The sequence below is a fragment of the Dermacentor andersoni genome, chromosome 3 (genome assembly GCF_023375885.2).
Source record: "Dermacentor andersoni chromosome 3, qqDerAnde1_hic_scaffold, whole genome shotgun sequence".
Classification (NCBI taxonomy): domain Eukaryota; kingdom Metazoa; phylum Arthropoda; class Arachnida; order Ixodida; family Ixodidae; genus Dermacentor; species Dermacentor andersoni.
The window spans coordinates 162,457,032-162,481,885 of NC_092816.1; the positions used below are offsets into that span (position 1 = coordinate 162,457,032).

Consider the following 24,854-nt stretch of genomic DNA (forward strand, 5'->3'; position numbering starts at 1 on the left):
CTTTCTGCGTGGTGCTCTCTCTCTCTCTTTCTCTCTCTCTCTCTCTCTCTCTGTGCATGCCGAGCGGACATTCCTGGCCTCGGACCGTGGATGTTTGGCCGCGCTGTGCACGAAACAACCGCGATAGCGGCGCACCAGCCATCGCTGCTCGTAAAAAGAAACACGGACCACCACGCTCTCTCTCTCCCGCATGGCTGGCCATATTTTACACTGAAGCAGCGGGCGTTTCATGCATGCACTCTCCCGCGCATGCGCTGCCACCGTCCTCTCGGCATATATTTTGCGCTGCTTTACATTCATGCGGATGCTTGTGCAATCGCCCGTGTGGTGGACGTGCGGGAGATAGAGAGAGAGAAAGGAAACGAAAATGCGAAAAGGGACTGTCCGCACACACGCGGTGAGTCGCCTGACAGCGATCCTATAGCCTGTCATGCAGTCACTTATACTTTCAAGGTTCACGGCAGCACGTTTACAAGCATTGGTGGTGGCAGCAACCAGACTCGATTCCTCCGTTTTCTTTTTTTTTTTTTTTCTTGAAGGAACGGCTTCTCGAGCGCGCCAAGGTGCGATGGACAGCGCAGTTTTTGTGCACTGAAGCACGAGCAGTCACGGAGTTGAAATTAAAAAAAAAGAAGAAGGACGGCCGATGTTAACCAGGATTGCGTCCGCGGATAGCTACGCTGCTTTGGGTGAAAGTGAAGACAAAGGACAAACGTTGAGGATGAGGAACAACAATGGGCACTGCGTTTGCACTCGGTGGTCGCAGTCTTTATTTTTACGACTGACCACAGCGGGGCTCAGGATGTTTCGCACACGCAGACAGCACCCGAGAGAGATATTTGTCGAGTTCTCCTGCCGCATGAATGGTCTAGCCGGTCTAGGCCGGAGCGAAGATATTCATCGAAAGACTAAGGAAGCTCGCGCGAATGCTATACGTTCGCTGCAGCTGCACATACGTATATATAGGCGGTTCTTTGCAGTATTTTTTACAGGCAATTGCTACGCTCGAGCTCAGTGACGTTGTTTGAAATTAGCATGAATCAAGACCTTGCTAACTATAGCTTAGCGTCGACCAGGTATGGGAACCACGTCCAAAATCTTCATACGTGCTTTTTTTTTCGCCCAATTTGTGGCAATGGCTATGACTGCTTGCGTGGGAAGCGTAAAATGCGAAGTGTAATGTGGCTAGTTGTCGTGTGGCGCCGTCTTGCGTAATGCATTTTTCACGCGCAGTGAAGTGTGGTTTGGTGCTGTAGGATTCGTCGGACGGTCCTACCGCTGTCGACCAGATGTAGGAGTCGTCGGACCATCTCGCCGCTGCCACCGTTTGAAGGAGATGAAGGTCGTAGACAGGAACTCGGTGAACAGGATTTATTTACATATTAACAGTTTAAGCAAGATACATTGGCAGACTAGCGCGACTCCCATATGGAGCCCGCAAAACTAACATACAGCAAACAGTTTACGAGCACACAGCTCACTAGTACATTTCTAGCATGACAAAGCAGTCAGCTCCCGACAATGATCACGACACGAGCACACCCTAGCAGCCGGCAAACGCTGCTTATAAGCTCTCCGCTTGACGTCATAGTTCGACGTCATCGTTCGGCAGGGACGGAGCAGGAATGGTCGGGAAGGTTCGTCCAAGCATTGTAAACTTGCCGCCGCCCCGCACTAAGGCTCCGGAGTCAACGACCGAGGGCTTCGTAGAACTGTGCTCCGTCTCGGGTGGCGCGGCGGAGTACCACATGCCTGAGCTGACCGCGCGCCACGTGGCTGCCGGTCATCCGCAGTTCTCGGTACCGCCCAGCTTTCAGTGCCGACGTCAGAGGGCTTCGTAGAACTGCTTTGTCCCGGATGGCTCCGCCAAGTACCAATTTCCGGAGTTGATCGCGCGCCACGTGGCCGCCGGCCGTCCGCAGTTCTCCGAAGGCCGCCCCGTCTGGTGGGCTTGGAACACGTGCAGCGGGCTGAAAGCTGGCACGTTGCCACCCCGTACGGCCATTCTTAACAGTGCACGTCAGTTTGCTGTTAGGTTCAGTGGAGTGCGACGCGATATAGCGAGCACTCCACTCTGACGCACTCTGAGCACTCTGACGGAGTGCGTGTGCGTCTGCAATTACGAATAGTTACGAGTCCTGCACCATTCGCTCGACTTAATCGAGACAGGTGTCAGAACCGGACGACCCTGCGTGTTTGGTTTGTATAGCGACGCAACCAACAAAGTGCGCGTGGTTAAAGTATGCGGACGCAGAGAAAGTATGCGGACGTATACAGAGATCGGTATACGATCTCTGTTTTTGAACGGACCGCCTATGCTATGTGTGTCTCTGTATAGCATAGGCTATGGGGAAGTTGAATCCAGCGAAAGTCGTTCAAAGCGAGCATCACGGCCAATTTCGCTGTGGAGCCTCGCTTTGTGCCAAGTCGTCGACACGCACGTTTCCTCGTTCAAAGTGATTGCGCACGCAGAGAAAAGTAAGCGTGCGCCTTAACGAGCGAAAGGCGGGAGTGGAAAAGAAAAAAAAAAAGTTGACATCAAGAAGGAACAAACTGAAGGAGGGTAGCTCCAGACCAGCGCATACGACCACAGGCAAATACGCGCTCATGTACAGGCCGTCAAAACCACTGTGTATACGGGAGAGAGACGCATTCCTTCGGGCTCACGCACGTATACGCTGGCAAAACCTTGCGAACACGATGCGAACGAGACAAAAAAAAATGCAAATCGAAGAAAAACGAAAGTCGACATGCAACGAACGGGCCCTGCGATACACATGCAGCAACAAGAAGCCCCCCTCTATTTTTTCGCCTGCTTTACACAACATTCGTTCTTTGTTGTTGTTCTTTTATTCCTACGTTTCGACGCCGGCGGCGTTATTCGGGGTGGCTCCTCTCTCTCTGTATAGCCGCACGCCAGCACGGCAGCCACGGCGTCGCTGCCTCGTCCGTATACCTGGCCACCTCAGCCCCACCGCCGCTGCAGAGTCCGAGCATGAATGCGTCGCCCGCAGGCAGGGAGAAATCATGCAGCGTGCATCGCTCAACGTCAAACCGCTCTCCTTCCTATGAATGCCGCCTCTCTCTTCTGCCGCCGGCGGCAGCGTACACCGACCGCTACGCTGTCTTCCACCCCGGGACTGCTTCGAGCGCACACTCGCCGTCCGTTCGTCTCTTTATTTCTTCTTACTTTTTCTCTTTTTTCCGATGGCTTAGGGACGCGTTGCACGGTTCAACGAAAGAGGCGACGCGACGCCGGCTCTTTTGTTTTCTTTATACGCCAGTCCTAGAAGCCACGACAGTGGCATGGTGCCCCTGGCAAGAGAAGAGCTCATCTATCGCCCGCCCGAGGAGCTGCTCGTCTCGAAGACGTCTCGTCGACGCACGAGGCCGCGTTGTCGACACCCCCGCGCGGCTTGCGCGGTGCCGCCGCGTCGCGTCTCAACTCTTGTCGCGATTCCTCGCGTCGCGCGCTCTCTTCGCGGCAGGGGGAGCTGCCCCGCGCACTATCGCCGCGGGGAGTCCGTCCTCCGGTTCCGCACCGTCTCCTGCGGACGCCACGCGACGCCGTCGCTGGCTGACGCGCACTGGCGCGCGAGACCTGGCGCCACCGGTGGCGTCGTCGTCGCGACGCGAGTGACGCGCACGCCCAAGTGTCGCAGCCGTTGTCTTCGTCGCCGTCCATTGCGCGCACCGACGAGCCGCCGATTGGAGAGTTACGCGCCGTATAGCCGTTCTGAACTTGTCTCTCTGCAGCAAGGAGGATTCAGCGGGCGTCGGATAGCGTTGCGGGTTCCAGGGGTTACGCAGTTTCTCGGGGACGCACGCAAGAATATCTGCCTCGCGACAACTTGTGTTCGAGTTGTCGTTGGAATAGCTCGGTCGGTTCCGAATGAAATAACACTACAGACTGCACGGGATAGACCGAGAATTGGGCGGTATAGTAACAAAATGGAAATTTTAAAAAATGGGACAGGAAGCAATAAATAGATATTAATAGTACATCAATCAATAAGCATAACGAAGAAACAGGGTTAAAGAAAAGGTACTAATAATACGGCCACTTAATAATTAAAATACTAGAATAACAATATTAAGATTAGCATTGAGAACTTGGTTCGATTCCTTCTTTGTTTGTTCCCGGCTAGGAACCAGTGACGTGCGACGCTCTTCTGAAGGCCACTCGTGGTTTCTGAAGCCACGCTGTCGGCACCTTGCGGGCGAATAGTGGCTGCACGAGAACTCGGTTTTCATATGTGAGTGCAATTGGCCTTCAGCGTGTGCTGCGATGAATCCCTCTCTTAAATTATGGGGTTTTACGTGCCAAAACCACTTTCTGATTATGAGGCACACCGTAGTGGAGGACCCCGGAAATTTCGACCACCTGGGGTTCTTTAACCTGCACCTAAATCTAAGTACACGGGTGTTTTCGCATTTCGCCCCCATCGAAATGCGGCCGCCGTCGCCGGGATTCGATCCCGCTACGTCGTGCTCAGCAGCCCAACACCATAGCCACTGAGCAACCACGGCGGGTGATGAATCCCTCTCTCGCCCCGTCTCGAAAGTTGGAGTACTCTCATGCCGAACGACGAACTGAGTTAGTATAATCATCGTACAACGTGTATAGGTTATTGCACAATTTCACCTAACTCACTTTTGGGATAACAACAATGAAGATAAAGAAAGCAGTTGCAAGTTCGTTAAGGCTCGACGATGGCTGAAGCGAACAGGAAGAATTAAGGGCTTCAAAAGTAAGACCGACAAAAACAAGAAACAAGTCGCGATTGTATACGAGAAATTCACACCGTTTCGCCCTCCGTTCTTTCACATTTCCTTTGCTTCGGCGCTTAACATTTTCCCGACAAAAACCGCAGGTCACGCGCGTCCGTCGGAAGCTCTAGTAAGACGCCAGAGGAACGACAACGCTGCCGAACAAAACCGGAACCTCGGAAAACACGAACATATGCGCGCTCTGAGAGAGAGAGAGAGAGAGCGTCCGTATCTTCCGAACGGTTGCAGAGAAGCTGTTCATCGGCCCGCCGAGCGCTTCTCTGCGAATCACGGAGTCCTCGAATTAAGGCGTACACGCGCGTCCATCGCGCCGCTCGGAAAATAACGGTCCCGCGCATAGCCCTCGTGTTCGCCGGGGCGACCGCACGCCCCGTTGATTACACAACGGCACCTGACGGCTCCGCTTCCGTCCTGGTCTATGCGCGCATGCCTGCGCGTCGGCACAAAGACGCGAGCGCCGCAGAGCAGCGGCACCTTCACGCCCGCGAGCGCGACCCCCTCTTTTGATCTCGAGCACCCGCTGCTTGTGTACAATGCGACTGAGGCGTACACATACATGCAAGCTTCTGCCGCCGCCGGCGAGCTGGGCCCACCCCACTCGTGCACGTCGAGTAGCGGTCAGCGGGAGCTGATTACAAAGGCGGACACAAGCGCACACGCCGATCGCGCCTCTCTTGTCGCTTCTTTTTCGCCACGCCGCCATTTCTGGTGGACGCGTGCCCTATGCGTTCCGCGCAGTTGCGCGCATCGCTTGCCGAAGCGCCCGGGTTTGGTTGTGCTACGTTATAGCGAGTTGTTCGCTCTGGAGAGGTAGGGGCGTTTATTTTGAAGAAGGAGTTAAAAGAACGCGAATCTTAATAAACGCTATGCAGAACAGCTCGCTCGGTTCAGTAATGTCGATTAACGCCGACCTGTGGGTAGAGGCGCGCCTGATAGAACTTCGGTGTTGTTGGAAGATATTGCTGTGGTTATCTCGCGATATCCGCTGACAAGAGCCAAGAACATATTGCGTGATAAACGTATAGCTCTCTCGCGTATTTGTGAAAGCAGGCGCATGTATCTTGCATTAACAGTTTGAAGGCCGTATCTGGGCGTGTCTCTTTTCACGAAATAGGCAACAGCGCATCGCAGCGTCATGTCGGAATGAAGTTCTCCCTTGCAGCGTCAGTTCTCTTCCTTTCTTTTTCTTTATTTCGTTCGAAAGAGTGTACCGAGCGCACCGGTCGACATTGCGAAAACATTGGGTTCAGCTGTACCGGTTCTTTTCCTTTATGTATTCCTTATTTAATTTTCTTTGTCCAGTCGCGGTGACTCACTGGTAATGTGACATTATTCAACCCAACAGGAAGTCACGAGTTTCTCGGCATGGGCACTTGGGCTACATTCTGACGGGCAATAACGGGAAAAAGTTCGCGTACCTACCGTAGGATCCAGATTAAAGGACGCCAGGTGGTCAAAATTAATCCACTACGGCGTCTCTCATAGCGCGTGCGTTAATTGCTTTCACACGTAAAGCCTGATCAATCATAATCATCCTGTACTTTTTGCGAAATTGTTGTCATCTGATCAAACTCGGAAAGCAGACGTACGCTTGGTCCCGCCGCCAGTGCGTACGTTCAGGAGGAGCAGAATCTAAGGCCACGGCGCTTCATGCAATTTCCTGGTTATAATGCTGTGAAGGGATAGGCCTGCACTCCCCCCTCCTCCCCCATTAAAATAAAGAGAAAAATACACTACAATCTAATTGTTCGTAAGAGAAAATTCAAACCAATCCTGGGGCGCGGCATGTAATTAGCGGAGGCGACAGGTTAACGTCAAATAACACTTACGAACGAGAAGCTTTGTGAATTTGATCCATAATTTTCCTGGCGCGATCCGCAACAGTTCGTGAGTTTCGACTATAGCTCTTGTGGAAAGCGTCCATATTTTATCTCCACGTTTCGTATTTGACTTAGTCATACCGTCCCAAGTGTGCCGTCTGCAGATCCACGAGTTACCCGCCGCGGTGGCTTAGCGGCTACGGTGTTGCGCTATCGAGCGCGAAGTCGCGGGATCGAATCCCGGCCGTGCCGGCCGCATTTCGATGGGGGGCGAAATGCAGGAACAGCCAGCAGTACGTGTCCCTTGTATTGGGGGCGCCTTAAAGATCCCCTGGCGGTCAGAATTAATACGGAGTCGCGCACTACGGCGTGCCTCGTAATCAAATCGTCGCTTTGACGCGTAAAACCCGAGAATTCATTCAGCAGATCCGCGAGAAGCTTGCGAAGCTTGTGACGGGACTGTTCACGTAATTTATGCGCTTGTACTCATCATCGATACGTCCTCAATGCGCTTGATCGACCGCTGACATTTAAGAAGTCTTTCTTTTTTATAATGCGTGTGAGGCACGTATACGCAGGTTGCCCTGAAGCTAGAAAGCACCAGAGTGAACGTTGTAGAAGTGTAGGGGCTGCGTTGCTGTACGAGAATATACATAGACTGGCACAGACAGCTCGCGCGGCATATGCCACACTTTTTTTTACACCATATATATATAGTGTGCCCAACGTGGCAGTATACTTGCGCCAGAGAGAGAGAGAGAGGGGGGAGGCAGGGAGCTTAACCAGAGGCGAGCTTCCGATTTGCTACCCTGCACTGGGGTGGGAGATACAGGGGTTGTAAAGACGACAAAGACAATGCGGCGGAGTCGCGAGGAAGCGGGGCTGAAGCCTGGACAGCGCAGAGCGTGTATATATATGTAGTGTTTCCGTGTTTCCACGTGGCCATATATGCTTGCAACGGTAAATACTATTTTCAAAATCCTTAGAGGACACTCGCCGCTCTTGGCCACTTGCGAAAATCCCATTGCAGAGCTTGGGCGGATCAAGAGCTAGAAAGAAAAAAAAAAAGATAGAAAAACAAAAACCTCTTGCTAGATTGGAACCCGCAGTACAGCAATGCCCTAGAGTTTTTTTACAAAGTGGTTATAGAGAGAAATGTAGGCGCTGGTCAATTAGGGTGCCTCGCATTGAGGCACCCTATATTGCATACGTGAGCTGCAAGTGTGACCTTTGAGCTTCCTTAAGTTTGATGATCAGTACATGGGTATGCGTAAACTTGGCCCTTCTGGCTTCAAGCGGCTTTGTGACTTTTCAAATAGAACATCTATTCAACGAAATAGTGCGTTATAAGTGCGAAAATTCACGACGGTTATGAATTTGCACAGACTCCCTTGCACTGTTTAGAAAAGTACGATTTATTGACAATTTAGAACAGATAAAGCGCAATAAATAAGGCCACAAGAACGATCGAAGCCGCAAGCGCGAAGGTTCATACAAATCCGCGTACGTTCCCGCGACAGTCGAATGGTCGTCCCGCCACGTTTTCCTCTATAGCAACTTTCGTAAGGAGCTCCATGACCCATATCAGGCAGTCATTTGCAGGCGCTCCGCTTTAGGAAGCTACGCGCGGCGCTGCACACAACAGTCGAGACGAGAGCATAACGGAGAGAACCGTTCCAAAATACGCGGTCAGTGCGAGACGTCTCAATCTTGCGCTGAGAAGGAAGAAAAAGGAGAGAGAGAGAGAGAGAGAGAGAGATACGGTCGTGCGTAAGGTCGTGCGCGCTGGGCGTCACACGGTGCAGACGCCGCCGCCAAACCACTGTTGCGCCGCCTTCGTCGAAACGAAACGGAACATCGGCGACGCACCTGTGACGCGGGTGCAGAACTGCCTAATACGATAGCGCGCTTACTCTCTCTCTCTCTCTCTCTCTGCGCGCGGCGTGTAATCAGTGGACAAAGGAAAAAAAGGTAAATGGGCCGGCGGTTACGTTTGGAGCGCCGTTGTTTGCACGGGCCGCACTGTATACGCACCACACACGCGTGCTCCCCCCTAGGCACGGTGCTCCTATAGGTGAGCGGGCGGTGTTGCCGAGGGGAATTGGAAATTGGTGGTTCCGCGAGCTGAGGGCGCCAATAAGGCGGGCCAATAAGGCAAGGGCCACTTCCTGGGCAACTGTGTGTGCGCAAGACCCGAGATAAACTGGAAAGATGACTTCATCGCGAGCTCGGCTCGGTGTATAGTGGTACAACAAAAAAAGCCTTGCCGCACTTACGCGTGGGGAGCAGGAGATGACTTATCGGAGGGCCTCCAAACAGCGGCTATTGGATGACTCTACGTATGACCGACAATCGCGGTGGTATACATATACCTCGTACGCCGCCACCTATGGAGCAAACCTGTATACGTTGAGAAATGGAGCTTGCAGCTTGTGGCTGAAAGCAGTTATACTTCCTGTCGCTGTAAGCCCTTTGTAACAAAGGGGGGAAACAACTTGGTTTTAAATATACGTTGAATTTAATTATCAGATCGCGCTGAAGCCTTGACACGTGCGGCTCCTGTAACTTCTGGAAAAGCGGCAGCACGTCATTTCTAGTGTACACCCTTCTTTATCTATGTGGAAGCTTGCACACACCGAACCGCGTCGATTAAAAAAAAAAGAAAGAAACTGCATCGTTTTCTTCGGCGTCGTGTACAGCTAATTCGCGGGAGCGCATCGCAGAGCAAACACAACGTGCAACGGAATGGTTCTCCATATGGCTAGCTGCTCTCGCGTTTTCCTCGAAAGCTCTGTTCACTATACGCGAGGACGCATCTGGCGGCTCGAAAGCGCGCGTTGAGGGAGAAGGAAGACGCTACTAAGACAGTTCGCGCTCAATGCCGATACTTGAACCCGTCTCATTCGGCGACGAGTTAATTAGCTCGGATCCGAGGATGCGCCGGCGAACAGTCGAAGCTCTTTTTCTCAGATACTCGACGCGGGGCTTCACGGTGGTGCCCGGACGATTTTGCGGCAACGTCGACTTCACCGCGCACACAGGCACTTGGCGAGTTTTCTTCTTGTTTCTATTTCACCGTTAAACTTCTGGCTTAGAAAGCACTGATTGGATGATCTTTATAGAAGGAAATGAATAATGACCAATGCTCAGACTCGAGCGCGTACGTGTGGGTGCTTGTATACGCACCGGTATTGATGGAGAGCACACAGAAACGAGCAGGGAGCTTTGCCCTTTGCTGAAAGATGCTGGTATTCGACCTAAATGGAAGCGGCATGTGAACTGAAAGAGCGACTACTCTCGGCACTTCTACAGCGACACATGCGCTCTGCGAAACGAGGGACGTATAGCTATGCGTAACGACTACGCATAATGCAGGAGGCTCGGAAAAACACAAAGTGCTGACTTATAACTATATAACTTTGAATATAAACGCACAGATATGCTCCAACTTGATACGTTGGCAAGATGCAGTCTCTCTGGATGGAGATTTCGTCTATAGCACCGGAAGGAAACCCTTTGACGAGCACGAACAACGAGAATTGTGACTCTGCCTGGAAAGCTACATAGTTTGCAATTGCACGCTTATACGCTGTGGACACTGTTTTACAGCGAAGCTGTATATGTCTAGCCGATTCGTCCGTCCGTTTGTTTGTCGCCTGTACGCCGAAAACTCCTGCGGTGCAACCCCATGCGCATGCGCGAAAAACAAAAAGGAGAAAGAGAGGCTCGCGATTGGCTGCGCCAATAGTGACGTCGTTGCTCTCCGTCGCAGCCGAGCGCGCGCACAACAGCTTCTCTCCGGCTCCGAAATGTGTAGGCCACGCGTGATACGTACTCTTGAGGAGCAGGCAGCTTTCGATCAGCAATGCCGCGAGCAGAACCGGAAGCGAGCTCGTTCACGCCGTGCCGATGCTGCAGCCCGGGCACAAGAACAGGCTCGTACAGCCGAGCGCAAGCAGCAACTGCGTACCGAGTATCCGGCAGCCTACCAATTCGTCGTTTATTGAACCGTCGGCATTAACCCAGAGATAAACACCGGGGCCGCACGTTTCAGCTTCCCTGGTTAACCATCTGTAGGGAGTGCATGGGCGGTGATTTCTTTAACAGTGCGTGTGTTGCTATGGGACGTGAAATCCAATGCTTTAATTTAGCTTTTTAATATGTGGCCCACGTCGTTTGCGATTTAGCCACGTGGTGTCTGAAACTGCCCAACCGTGGATGCGAAATGGCTACGCAGTATTCCACAATTGACAAAACGTTACCTCTCCGTAAGGTGAACCTGAATTGGATGACATGCATGGGGCCGTATATTCGGCAACGATATTAGTTTCAATTTTCATTGCTCCTTTATGGTTTCAGGGCAGCAGTGACAGTGCTTTAGCTCTCCGTATATGGCTAAGCAAAACAGGTGGACTCCGTTTGATTATAGCCTCATTTAGCTCACAGCGATTATTTGCAAACAGAGTGTCGTAGCTGTGTTGAGAACGCGTGTTTCAGGTGCGTGTGGGGACTCTGCTTTTTTTTTTCGCATGGATTATTCAATCTTCATTTCTTGTCACCTATATTGTGGTCTCATAACTAATGCCATATCTTCGTATAGAGTCAATCGTTAGGAGCGCTTTGGTCGATCAATGTCTCTCTTTGTGCGGGTGGTCCTCAAGTTTCTGCCTTTGCAGCGCTGAAATAAGGCATGTTGCAACTTTACGTCGCATTCAGTTATCATAGAACACTTGACTGAGCGCCTTCCTGCGACGACGACATCTGAAGAACCTACTACCGCATCCACATCCGAGCCTAATGCACACTCTTGCTCCTGTTGCGACATCTTCAAACACATGAGAAGCTTCACTGGCCCAAGCTTGTAACCTCTGTAACAACTTCAGACCATTCAAAGGAAACCGCGGTTGTGATAGCTAAAAGACAGACTGCTATAATTTTATGGTACGGTCTTGCACGCTGCTGCTGCGAACTGTGACAAAGTCAAAGAAATGTACGCTGCTGCGCACCCCACTGGTCATCATATATAAGCGGCCCGCGGAAGCCACATGGACGAAGCAGAAATATGATGACACCGCACACGAGAAAGCGTGAAAGGCACGATGCCTGCTACAAAGCAGAATATTCGTGCAATCGGGGAGGCCTCCGTCATGCTTGACGCGGACACGCCTTCGGCTCCTCTTCCCTTTCTTAATTTTTTTTTCCTGCGGCTGGTGCTCGAGACTTGTACATGATATAGTCACGGGAACTTGGGATGCCCTGAAAGTTCTACAGCTTAAGGCGTCTTCCTTGCCATTTATTTGATGTTGGCTATTTACGGCCTCAGTCTGCTCAAATTTAGGCGCTATAGAGATGTTTCGCGATTGTTTGCGTTAAGTCGGAGGCGACTGTACAGACAGTAGCGCCAAATGTATAATCTACCGAAGCAGCGTACAGACTGCTCGCCACAAGCCACGCTTATACGGAGATACGTGATCGGCGAGACACGTGACCATGCTTGGGATTCGCATATAAGTGAAGAATCGGGCATTTGGCCCACCGCGCTATCTGAGCGATCGAATTTACGAAGAGGTCAGTGGTGAACAGAACAAAGAGAGAGAGAGAGAAAAAAAATGCAGAGGGAAGCGTACGATGGGTGACAGCGGGGCCGCTCGATCGTTTCCCAGCCACACACACACACATGACTATCATCCCCCCCCCCCCCCCCCATGCTTCCTTACAGTGAAAGAGGGGTGTGTGTAGGGCGGAAGGGAGAGGGGCACGATGTCGGCCCTCGCGGCGTCGTAGCCTCCGTTGCTCGGAAGGCTGTTATTACCGAGTGGCGCGACCGCAACACAATACAGCACCACACTGTATACACAGCAGCGCGGCAGCGGCGTCGAAGGCAGCAACCGCGGAAGGTGACCGTTGCGGCGGGAGGCACGGTGAGCGGGACAGAGAATGGCGGAGGGGGAGGAGGGGGGGGTTGTGGTACCGGCGGCGGCGGCGGCGGGACGCCCCGTTCGGGTGCACGCGTTGTCGGTGCCAGCCATTCGGCGCGTAATGAAAAGGTTGCCCGCGGCTGCTGCACCGCCGGGTCAGGGCAGCCCGCGGCGCTGACACCCGCCGACTCGATCGTGAGTCGGGGGCGGTTACGGTGCGGACGCTGTACAGTTTCACGCGCGTGTCCCGACCACGTTGCGCGCTGTTCGCGGTCTTCCACGTGGCCGCACCGCGTGGTCGCTGCGTTACGCGGGGGAATTAAGTTAAACCCTGTTCTTTTTCACTTTCGATTGCTCGCTCATGGCTTTTGGACAGCACGGCCAGTGATTGAGCCGCCCGTACGTGGCTAAGCAAAACAGGTTGACTGGATTTGATTAAAGTTTCATTTAGCTTACAGCGATTATTTACAAGAGAGCGGCGTATACATATGTTCAAAACGTGTGTTTCTGGTTGTTTCTGTGTTTTCTTTCTTTCTTTTTACGTAGTTTATTATGTCTTCTTTCTTGTCGCGTATATTGGCGTCTCATATTTAATGCGATATCTTCGAATAAAGTGAGTCATTAGAAGCGCTTTCGTCGGTCCATGTCACTCTTTGCCCGCGTGGTCGTCAGGTTTCTACGCTGCAAATAACCTAAGCATGTTCGAACTTTATACGTCGCATTCAATCGAATAAAATCATTGGCAAGCACTAGCCCTATACAGAAGCTTTTTTCGTGTCTGTACACTGTCCAACGCATTAATTTACGAGAGCTAGAAAATGCGAAGACTGTCATGTTTCACGTCGGGCGTGGGTGGCAACAACGTCAGAACGTTGTCATTTGCTTTCCGATGTTTCGGCGATTACAGCCTCACTCGATCTAAACTAAGACACTCTGGGAGTAATCGAAAGTACCGTCACAGTAAATTCGCTTGCGAAAAAGAAACAACAAAGACAATTTAACGCGAACACATTTTTACGCTTAATTACACGAGTCTGCACTTCCAACTGCCGGCGCAGTCTGAAATCTACCTGCTGAAGCGAGCCTCAAGCCGCTGTTGCCAACTCAAACGAACCGTGTAACGCCCAAACGTGTTTCAAATTTCAGTTTATAGCCGATGAGCGAAAGTCCGCAAGCGGGCTTCTCCCCACATCTCATTGGACTGTAGAAAGATTTCGTGCGTAGTCTGGAGATTAAGCGTGAGCGTATGTACGAGCTAGCACCCCTATGATCCCCCGTCCCTCCCCCCTCCCCATCTTGCTCGCTACGCGCGACCCTCGTCTGCTATATATAGCTCTGCGCGTGTGGAGTCGGCGATGTCGCTAAGAGTAATGAACGTGTATTGGAAAGCCATGCTCACAGTACACCGTACATATTTTATTTCCGAAACGCTCAGAGTGGCAGAACGAAACGTAGGTTATAATGTACGGTCTGGTACGAGCGGCAATTTGCAAGCATCTTCGTTGCGTTGCGTTTACGTAAGCGGAATCTTCCCAGCGCCAAGTGCTTCGCGCAGAAGGGCGTCAACACACCAGCGAGCTCCGCGCCGAAGTAAAACGTACGCAGCGACGTGTAGACGTCATCGTAAACACAGAAACGCCACTGCGGAGCACGCAATTCGGCAACTCCCCCCCCCCCCCCCCCCCCCCAAAAAAAAAAGAGGGAACAAGGAAACTGTACTGTGGGTGCGAGAAGTAAGGCGACCATCGTGACGTCAGAGCGATTGTCTAGTGCAGAGCGGCTCACGCATTGTGCTTTCTCTCTCTCTCTCTCTCTCTCTCTCTCTCTCTCTCTCTCTCTCTCTATATATATATATATATATATATATATATATATATATATACATACACACACACGCACACGCACGCACGGCTTCCCCCTTTCTGCTCTCTCCCTCGACACTGCCTGGCCGAGATCTGCATACAAAGGCAGTGTCCGCCGCGCGGAGTCTGCGGCTGCGATCGCCGCCCGGGGTCTTCCTTATCGGCGTCCCCCAGGCGAACCTCCTCGCTAATCCGTAGGAGACGCGCGTACCGGCGGTGAATTCCCCGTTCGTAGTGCTTCCCCCCGCCGAACCGAGGCTCCTTCCCTTATCACGCCGTCTCCTATGTATATATACGCCGCTGCAGCATGCCGTACTGCGCCGCCTCCACCGGTCACTGCCGTCGGCGAATCCATTCTCGCCCACCTTGGTGACGCGACGCCTGGTTCGCGCGTGCCTCGTGGTGTACTCTCTCTCTCTCTCTCTTTTTTCTAATTCCTTGTGCCGCGTGCATGGCGCTTCGCTAAAGCTATAGAGGTAAATTCACAGGTAAATAGGAATGTAGTTCTCCTGCCGTAGGTCTTATGCTTTATAGAATCGGATGTGTAGAATAGTAAAATACGGCTAGAGTATTGTTGGCGTAAAGGCAGCTGAACACACGGAATGAAAATGCATTAAATTTGGGGGCAATAACTTCCTGTTGGGTTCGATTATTTGCGAATAGAAACCGTGGGGTTTAAGGGTCGACAATAAAGGCAAAAAATAATGAGCGTGTAGTGGCATCTGCCACGGCTCTCCTTCCATACTCACGATATCCGTCCACCTATCCGCCCATCGTTAGGAAGACGCTCTTCCGGCGCTGAAGTGGCTGCGGCTCGGCTTCTGTATCGATCGATATGATATACGAACGTGGGTGGACTAGTGTGCGTTTGAGACCCAATAATATGCGCTGCAGCTTGCGCCGCGACCTTGGCATTGCTTTCGTGTACCTAAACTGCGCCTAGGTGCTCAATCGCTCACGTGACTGGTTCAGTCGGCAGCCGGCTCGCGTAATGAGCGACGGTTTCTTTCTACAGTAACTTGGGTATAGCTCATAAACTATTTCCAACTCTCTGCCGTATAATAGCGGATTCCAGCGGAGGCCCATCGCTCGCAGCGACAGACTTATCCGTTCGTGGGGAGTTTTTATATTGGTATTGGCATTTCTTCGAGCAAAATTATCAACACGCCGCGTTCTCATTTTTTCTTTCAGCTCGTATATAGTTGTCGTTCCGAGAAAATGTGCCATTGGCGTCTCGTTCCTTGCTGAAGTGCTTCGTCAGTTGTTCGTAGCGCTCCATACGCGTCGTATTGATTTACACGTGTTTAACTGCAGCTCTAAGGATAATAATATTAGCTCAGAGATATGAGGCAAAACAAGGTTCCTATAGCATGGCACTGGACTACAGACGAGCGGCTCTAACAGGACCGCCGTCGTGCGAAAGCGTTCGGTCCTTCTCATCATCGTTCGTCCCAGCACTTTCACTCCCTTTCCCTTTAGTAATGAGTAGCAGACCATAGATCGCACCAGATTAGGTCGACCTCTCTGCCTTTCCTGTAAATAAAATTTGCTTCCTACTCGTGGCATGGACTGTACTGTAGTGTTTTGGTAACGCTCTCTTTTGACAAGCGGTCAAACCGCTCCAAGTGTTTATCCTTCCGTAAACGATACGAAAAAGCCTCGCTTGTCGTGACCGCGGACTATATAGGCCCGTTGGCTTCGCTATATGAGAGACCTCGTGTTGCCATTTCGCTGTATGCCCATGTAAAATTTGTTCGCTTTGAGTGTAGTGCCCCAGATGGTTTTCGAAGAGCGTAATTCGGGAACCCGCGCTCACCTGCTCCTTGTCCCCCCCGCAGGTGTGGTTCCAGAACCGGCGCTCCAAAGAGCGCCGCATGAAGCAGCTGAGCACGCTGGGCGCCCGGCGCCACTTCTTCCGCAGCCCGAGGCGCGTCATGCGCTCCCTGCGGCCCGGCATGTCGCCGGACGGGCTCGACGACTCGCCCGAGATGGGACCCGGACCGCCGAGCTCCGCCTTCGGCTACTTCTCCGGTGAGCGCCGCCATATGCGCGCGAGCTTCGTTGTATGCTTTAGGGAGGTTTAGCTGTGCCGTCTAAACCGCAGATTGGCGCACATAAAGTTTCTTTCCCTAAAGGTCTTCAACGGAGAATTCGGGCATGATACGTATATGAGACGCACTGAATGTGTGCCTGAATAAGGCGTTGTTCGCAAAGCGAAAGAACTTTCTCTTCCCTAATAGTGACGTTTAAAGTCAAGCTTTGTTGGCCATTCCCCCGGAATGGACATGCGCCACTGTGACGCGACAGGCATGCAACCGTTAAACGTAGCTAGATATGTGTCGCACTTCCCTGCGCATACACTTGTTATCGCCATACGTGCTTCGACAGGAATTGTACATCGTCTTCCTCGTCGTGACATTGCTGCGTAGATCTGTTGACGTCGAACGTGCCCCTTATACACGGGGCCTCATCTTTTTATCGATAGAGGTTGATGTAATCTTTGTTAGGTTGCCATTGAGGCAATAGAAAGTTGCTATAGTGAGTGCCCGCTGATTGTGATCATGTTTCAGAGCGAGAGACAAAAACATCATGTGGCTTACTGCTTCATCAGTGTGAACGTATTCGATAAAAACTCCAGCTGCCACCCATTTCTGAAACATTTTGGCACGTCTTCTCAGCGGCAGTCTAAGCCCTCAGCGAATTTCTATAGAGGGAGGATAATCGACGAATATTGTGACATTGACCGCTTGTTCAATTTCCAGCTCTCGGTGCACAGCGTCGCAGTGCATCGCGGAATGCCCTCGATGACCGCATTCAAGGGCTTTGCACTGTATAAGCGGGAACCACAACATACACCACCTTACTTGTCACGTTGCCTACGTTTGCATTATGGTACAGCGCTATAGTCGGTCGGTGACAACCTCAGAATTACAAAGAAGCTCCGCCCACAAGAACGCAGCGCACCTGCTCACCACCTGTGAAAGAGAGCTGAACCAGCTGGAGTCCGCCCACAGTTTGATGACGTTGGTCGGCTAATGTAAAGGCTAGGCTAATTAGAAAATAAAAGCTCATTGCTTCGTGCTAAAATATTACCTTTGGCTGAGCGGTGACGTCAGGATCACCTATAAAAAATGTGCCCAGACGCTCAGGTTTCATCTTGAAACCAGTGAGACAAAGGCCGATCTTTACGGAGGAAACAGTTGTCTTAAACACGCGAAAACGCTTGACGTCAGGTAGATAAGCGAATCTAATTGGCTGGCGCATCAATGCAAATTTTGTTTAATTTGGACAGTGTACATACAACCTTCCTTACCTTAGTAAGGAAGCGTTCATTGCGTTCAGGCCGCCTTAGGTCAATTCTGAAGGCTTCCTTCTTGAGGCGTCCTCAGTAGAGGCTTCCTTGGCGCTCCCTTACCGTAAGGTATCCCCGAAGCTACCTTCATGCTTCCTTTCCTCGCTTCTTTTTTTTTTTTTTTTGGACTAGGTGGGCTTCTTGGCAATGCCTTTCCTCGCTGATCTCACTGAACGAGCGCTTCATCGCAATGCTTGCCCACGTGATGCTCGTGTGCGCACGCGCAATTACCGGTGGCCGGCTGGCCGGCGAGAAGGAAAACCGCGGCTGCGACTTTGAGCAAACGCGAAGTGCAAAACACAAGCAAAGGTTTGCTTTTACTTTGCAAGACACCGCAGCGCGCGCTCTGCTTGCCGCACACGCTGCCGAATCTCTAGGCCATGTCGAGCTAGTACAACCTCTTTTGTTAAGCATACAGCAAGAAAAAAAATTGAGAACCTATCTGAGGAACAGCACCCAGCTGTCACGAATACCTTACTGTCGAAGCATCATGACAGAAATCTAAAGTAAATGCAACTGTTAATTCAGAAGTTAAGGGCGAAACAGCGCAGGACGACAATGAACTTATACTATATATCCGAAGCGGCTTACGTGCGTTAGCGTTGAACGCTAATCGGGGAAAAGCGTATGCGTTTATATATTAATGATGTAACGTAAGAAAAAGTAATTGGCGAAATAGCTTCTTTTGCTGAATAAGGACATTTGGTGACACTTGGACGAATATCCTCGAACTCTGACGCGTGGAATCCGTTCTTTACCTAAGCAAAGGGTTCATATCGTGAAGGAGGGGTGGAGCTTTCAGAATACACTTGCGTCCTCCATAAATCCTTCGCGGTAAGGAACCACGAAACGCTCCTCAAATAAGGTTAGGAAGTGGCCCAATGAAATGAAGGTAGGAGAATTTGTCTCTTTGGTTGCCACATACTATAGTGCAGCTTTACTGAAACTTCTTTCTGGGCGAGTTGGTGCATACTTGACTTGAAAATTATAAGAGCGCTAGCACATGCAACCACAAAACCTCAGCGCTTGTGTCTCGTCGTTGTTCTTTTGTGGTTGCATGTGTTAGCTCTGCTATAATTTTCAAATCAAATATAGTGCAGCTATGTACACCGAAACCGACCTTCGTGACTGCTTATACCTCCTCTGCCATTCATCCGAAACATAAAACCGAGCGAGGCTCTCTTTTCGTGTGTCTGCCATCCGAGGAGGCTTTAAAAAGTGAAGGGCACTTAGGTGTCCCTACGTGGACTAATGCGACAGCGCTGCGACGTGTTCCCCATGACGACTCGTTTTTCGAAACATATAATGGTATTCTTTTCACGTTGCCTCGTGTCATTTCTCCCATCACGTGTCTCGGCTTCGTTCGCGTACTTGGGTGGACGTCCAACGGAGTCGAGCTCTGCTACCGACTGAGAAGTCGAAGGTTCGTCCATTGGAGCGCACGACAGAACTCGCCGAAATCACCGCACCGAGTGGTAGTCCATGGGCCAGTGCCGTCAGCGGCTTCGCAGAGGGCAAGTGGGAACGCTGGCATGCACGACGAGGGGCATATCGGAGCCAGCTGTGGAAGAAAGCGACGACGAACGCGCGAGCTGTGGCGTGATAGCATTGCGGGAGCGCGTCTCTGTGACCACGTGACTTTTCGAACCATCTCCGGCAATTGACGCCGCCGGATTTTCCACTTCATGGGCCATATAATGATCTCGCAAAAAAAAAATTATATATATACATATATATATATATATATATATATATATATATATATATATATACAGAGCGGGCGCGTCGAGTCGCCTGCTTCAGCCGTTTAACGGCGCTGCTCCACGAACCGTGTCACCCACGACGCCTGCGCAGCCTGTGTTGTTGCACGTCCTCTATATAGTCGAAGTCGAACCGCACCGCGTGCAACCATTTCCTTCGTCCTGGCGCCTGTGTCTGCCAAACCAAACGGAGAGCGGAACTCGGAAGGAACCATACAAGCCCGCACGCATCGCTTCCCGTCTTTTCCAACACCCCATGCACCTCGCTCGGCCCCCCGACGCAAGCTTCGAGCCCATCTCCCCAACACTTGCCTCACATCGCACAATAATTTAAGAGCTGCGCTCGCGTAGAATACTGCACGGGGGGGCTGCTGCATCGAGCACACGAATACGTGTCAACGTGTGCGCGGACGGTGCGCAATCCAGCACGCATTGGTGTCCACGCACGCGCAAGAACGCATCTGCGCAGTATACATATACCTGTCGCGTTGCGCAGCTATAGTCTTCAGCCGCCCGTGTAGTGTGCTCGAGTATATAGTATACGACCACGTGCGCATGGTCTTGCCCTGTGTGGCAGGAGTGATGGGATCCCCCGAGGGGCGCTGCACGAGGGTGCAAGGGGAGGCGAGACAAAGGGGACCTAAACGATGCCACCGCGGGGCAATTCCTGCAGCGGCCTCCAGGTTCGAACCGGGGCCAGCGGCGGGACGCGCGCTTTAATCGACGAGTCCCGTGCCGCGCGTGTACCCCTACATAGATGTATGCGATCGCATGCGCACTGTTCTATCTCCGGGGTCCCCGAGGAGTCTCGGTGCGGCGCGGCCAAGTGGAGCGTGGCAGCGTGCCGTCCTCGTGCTGGTGGGAGGCCCGTGCTCCTGTCGCGGGAATCACCGTCGATAGGTGCACAAATATAGCGTGCATATCGGTTGGCGCGCCGCGGCGACCGCCGCCTTTCCCCCCGAGAGGAGGTTCATTCTGCCACCGCAATCGAGCCGCAATCGAGCCTCGATTCTTCTCCACTTTTCTCTCGGCCCCTAAAGGACTTCTCTCGAAATTTATATGCATGTATGTATGTGTCACTCGCAGGATTGTCTCTGTTTGGCTAGTTTTGGCCTTTTTTCTGTTTTCTTGTTGCACCTTTTTCTGAGTCAGCACAGACACATTTCGGAGGTTCAGGAAGCGTGACGAATGCACGAGCTTGCCGTTTTGTAAGCTTTGTGGCGTCCAGGACGAATCGCTGCAGGCCTTATAAGTAGAAATCTGAAATTGCACCGCGGGCCGGGCGACTGCGCGTTGCAGAGTCGCGTCTCGTCATGTCAGTGTATATTACATATATTACAGCCTGCATTACGCAGGCTCTATAGTCATGTAAAAAAAAAAAAAACATGGTCGAAGAAGTATTATCTGTGCAGGCTGACTTGGACACCGTGTCTCTAGCAGCTGTGCTTGCTTGTCGGAAGCGTCGTTCTGTATCTACATGCAGGGCGTCATATGACTGTCATACACCGCGATTTGAAAATGTGCAAATGCCACGTAGCTGGATAGAAACGAGGTGATGGTGTTATTATAAATTAATTATTAATAAATAATTATTTATTGATTAAGACTAATTCTGTGATTAGGCGGAATGCATAAGGTAATCTGAGTATCTCCAACCGACGGCAAATAACATTACCTTGGCTTTGTCCAGCTTTGTGGGTGATAGTTGGGACACCGCGTATAGCTAACCGTGTAATGAATGTAAGTTGCTCAGTGCTGACCTTCGAGGGTTGCATTTTGCTTGATTAAATGATCGGTTTTAACACATACTAAAGCAACATAAGTGTCCATACACGAGAAAGCCTTATAGCGGACAATTGCTAGCTGGCTGAGTTTTACGCGTGTTGTCAACATTATTCAACGCGCACGTTACACCTAAAAATACGTTACACCGTGCTGAAGCCAAATGTAAACGTCCCGAGAATGCGCGCTTCCGTACTGTAGGCGTAACGTGCCTCGAAACAAAGGCACCTGAGTGCTTTTGGATTCTGCTCCCATGAGAATGCGGCCACTGCTACGAATGATCGAACCCGCGACCTCGTGCTCAGCTACAGAACGCCATAACCATTGAGCCATCGCGACGGCTACCCTACACGGTACTGGGTTTCTTCCTTCCTTTCCTTGTGATAATAATTTTACTTTTTTTAGAGAGAGCGCGTTGGATATAGAGTGGGCGTGGAGTATTCTCGAGGGATCTGAAGCGTCTTTTTATGATTATTATTATTTTACAGCGGCTGTAAGATTTAAGGGAATCGCCGGACGGCTTGTATACAGCGTATAAGCAGACACGCGTTTCACGATGTCCTCCCCCGAAACGCGTTTAGAGAAAAAAAGAGCACCTGCGCGCGAGCACCTTCCGGCGCCCACTGCCCGCAATTTACTGCGGCGCTTCCGCGCGGACCCATTGTACTTCCTGCCCCTGTATTCCCCCGCGGGGAGGGGGAGGAAAGGAAGGGGAGACGACCCTGGGGGCGGGAAAGTGGGGATACGCGTCGCTTGGCACGCCGGAGAGGAGCCATTACGCGTACAGGCGCGCGCGGCCCAGCGGGCATGCTCCTCACGCGGCCCGGGTAATTCATCGAGACGGGATGAGACGCGCGCGCGACCACCTCGCCGAGGCGCTTGGGAGCCGCTGGGCGGTGGGTGGAGGGGGGGGGGGGCGAATTAATGAGGTGGCGCTCGGAAGGCGATGCAATCGCGCACCCTCTCCTCCGCGAAAGCGACTCCCGCCAGTTCTAGCGACGTTGCTCGCTAGGGGGACCCTGTCGGTATACGGCGCCCGCGGTCGCGATCGTTGGGTCCTCCAGCGTCTCGGATCGCCAGCTTCGCTCGACAGGAAAGTCGCGCCAGCGACAGACGCGCGCATGAACGGCCTGGCTCCCGCGGGTGCACCGCACACGCTTCGGCACGCACGTGGTTTCCTCCGTCCGCGCACCTTTCTTTTTTCCTGCAATGTTTTTGTCTTCGCACATACGTGAGCAGACGTGCCGTAAGAACAATCTTGTCTTTTCTTTCTTATTTTCTTTGCCTTCTTGCCCTGCACGTCGCGTACACAGTTTTTGCGTATGGAGCGTTGTACGCTGTCTGAAATTATGTATGAACGTCCCGCAATATACACTGTGCACGATCGTAGAAATGAAAAATTGGCCTCCACCCTACACTGTAAACGGAAATAACTCCGAGGTGGGAGTATAATGCTTGTCCTATAGCGACCCCCCGGTTCGGAGTTTATTATGCTCCGTATGATCGGAGTAGAATTTTTACTCCGTGCGAGCGGAAGTTTTGCGTGGAATTATGGGAGTTTATTTTTCTGTCTTTTCTTTATTTTTTGCTTTGCAATGGACGGAGTTTTTTCGAGGTGCAACGGGAGTATAAAAGAGGCATCGCATGAGCTTGCGCGAACATCTTTACATGCAGAGGCTGCTGGTCAAATTTCGAAATACGCACACGAGACCGCGTCAAATCGACGAAACAAGTCAATGAAAGCACATATATCATGACATACATAAACATTTCAGAAATACCCAATGCAGAAATTTGAAAGACATCCTACGTACACGCGATACTCAAGAAGCAACGGTGCTAGTATATATAGCCACGATACTGTGTGCCTCGAAACCGCCTAGGGAGCAGCTGTGCTGTTTTCAGAATTACGACTCACATGCTCGTTCATACGAGATCTGCCTCGCTGAAATTAACAGAATACCTTAATCAACACAAAACTGTTAATTCAGAATAGTGAGAGAAAATAAGTTAATGGCGTAATTTCTCAAAATTATCATGCCATTCTGTGAGTGCTGAAGCGACTTCGCACACTGCCGGCGTTCGCGGCCGAAAAGTAGTGCGTTAGTTACAGTAAGCAAGTAAAATGGAAGTGCGTGTGCTTCATAGCAAAATTAAATTTTTGCGATATAGTGGTAGCGTAGCAAGAAATTACGTGTGAGCATGACCCGCAGCAGCCGACGTAACACCAAAAAAATGCGTAGTCATACATTTTATACACCGCACTACTTGCTCTGCGTCCAAGCAATCTCTCTCGGCTGTGAAAAGGAGCAACACTGCTGATCTGTCGAGTGACTCCTTAAACTTGGAGCCAGCAGGCATGCGTCTAAATCAGTGTCTCGGATAGAGCGTAATATTAATGCAATATCGGGAAGCAACGACGTGACCAAAACCTATATGCGCGTTAACAATTCGATTCACATCGCTCAATAAGAAGCTTTATTTACAGTACGCATACTTATGTCCTACCGTTTTTCTTCGGGCGAGGATATCCATTCACAGATACATAAATACAGTTGCTTGCACTCCGGTCTTTCTCACTGGCAACACAGCACCGCAACGAACTTGGGGTACGCCATTCGTGCGCGACTAGCACGGATGTCGTCGCTCGAACAGTGGCTGCTGTTGCCACTGCTACGCGGTCCTTTCAAACATTACACCGGACGTTGTCAGCATGTATTCACAAGGACATACAAGTCGTATTTCACGTACTGAAGAACACAAGCCAGGGTCACGCAACACGAAAACACAGTCAGAACCTGAGTCAACATCCCGAGCCAGTGAGCAGCTTCGAGGTATGCCTAAGCCTTTTTCCGCACTTGAAAACGTTGCTCTTGCATTCATCGTTGTCAGCAAAGCGATCAGAGCTAACGTTCTTGAAGCTGAGATACAGTGAGCTTCAGGCATGCCTATAACACTTTCTGGAAGGAAATACTGGAAACAAGATGACGAAACGCTGTCACGGAACGACACTTCACAGATGTAAACAAACCGTCAGCCATGAGCATTGCCGGCTCCGCCGAACGCGCCCGGTCGCTGGCAAGGCGCACAGCCTCACGGGAAGCGCCACGTGACCAACCAGTTTCGGCGGAGGGGAGTTCTTTAAAACTCCCTGTCGGAGTTTCACGGGAGAACAAGACTTTGAAGCGGAGTAAAATCGCGTCATGTCGCCTTAATACTCTCGCAGCTAGCCAGCGGAGTGAAACGAGGGAATGGCGCTGTTTTGCTCCCATACATCGGAGTAAATATTTCAGGAGGGGAGGTTTTAGGGCACATCACCTGTTAAACACTCCCAGGTGGGTTTATTTTCGTTTACAGTGTAGCTTTAGCGCGAACCTACGGAGGAAACCCAAACGGGTTTCTCGGAAACAAAGCTTCGGAGTTGAAAAAAAAAAATGTTTTTTTTTTTCCTGGAGCGGTCATCGAACTCGGGACGAACGCCTTTCCGTAGCGGTCGCTGTACCATCTGAGCTTAACCAGGTGGCTATAGCGTATCCCGGAGTCAGGCCGAAACAATCGACAACTCGCCG

The 24,854-nt window shown here is 51.4% G+C and overlaps 1 protein-coding gene across 2 annotated transcripts in view; it reads left to right on the forward strand.

Annotated features, from left to right (window-relative positions):
• The window catches only part of LOC126524536 (LIM/homeobox protein Lhx1-like), a 197,347-nt gene that overhangs the window by 164,421 nt on the left and 8,072 nt on the right, over nucleotides 1-24,854 (forward strand). For both annotated transcript variants that reach the window (XM_050172834.3, XM_050172835.3), the window contains one exon: nucleotides 16,230-16,422. In XM_050172834.3, the coding sequence (XP_050028791.1) occupies nucleotides 16,230-16,422 (193 nt within the window). The remainder of the gene's footprint in view (nucleotides 1-16,229; nucleotides 16,423-24,854) is intronic.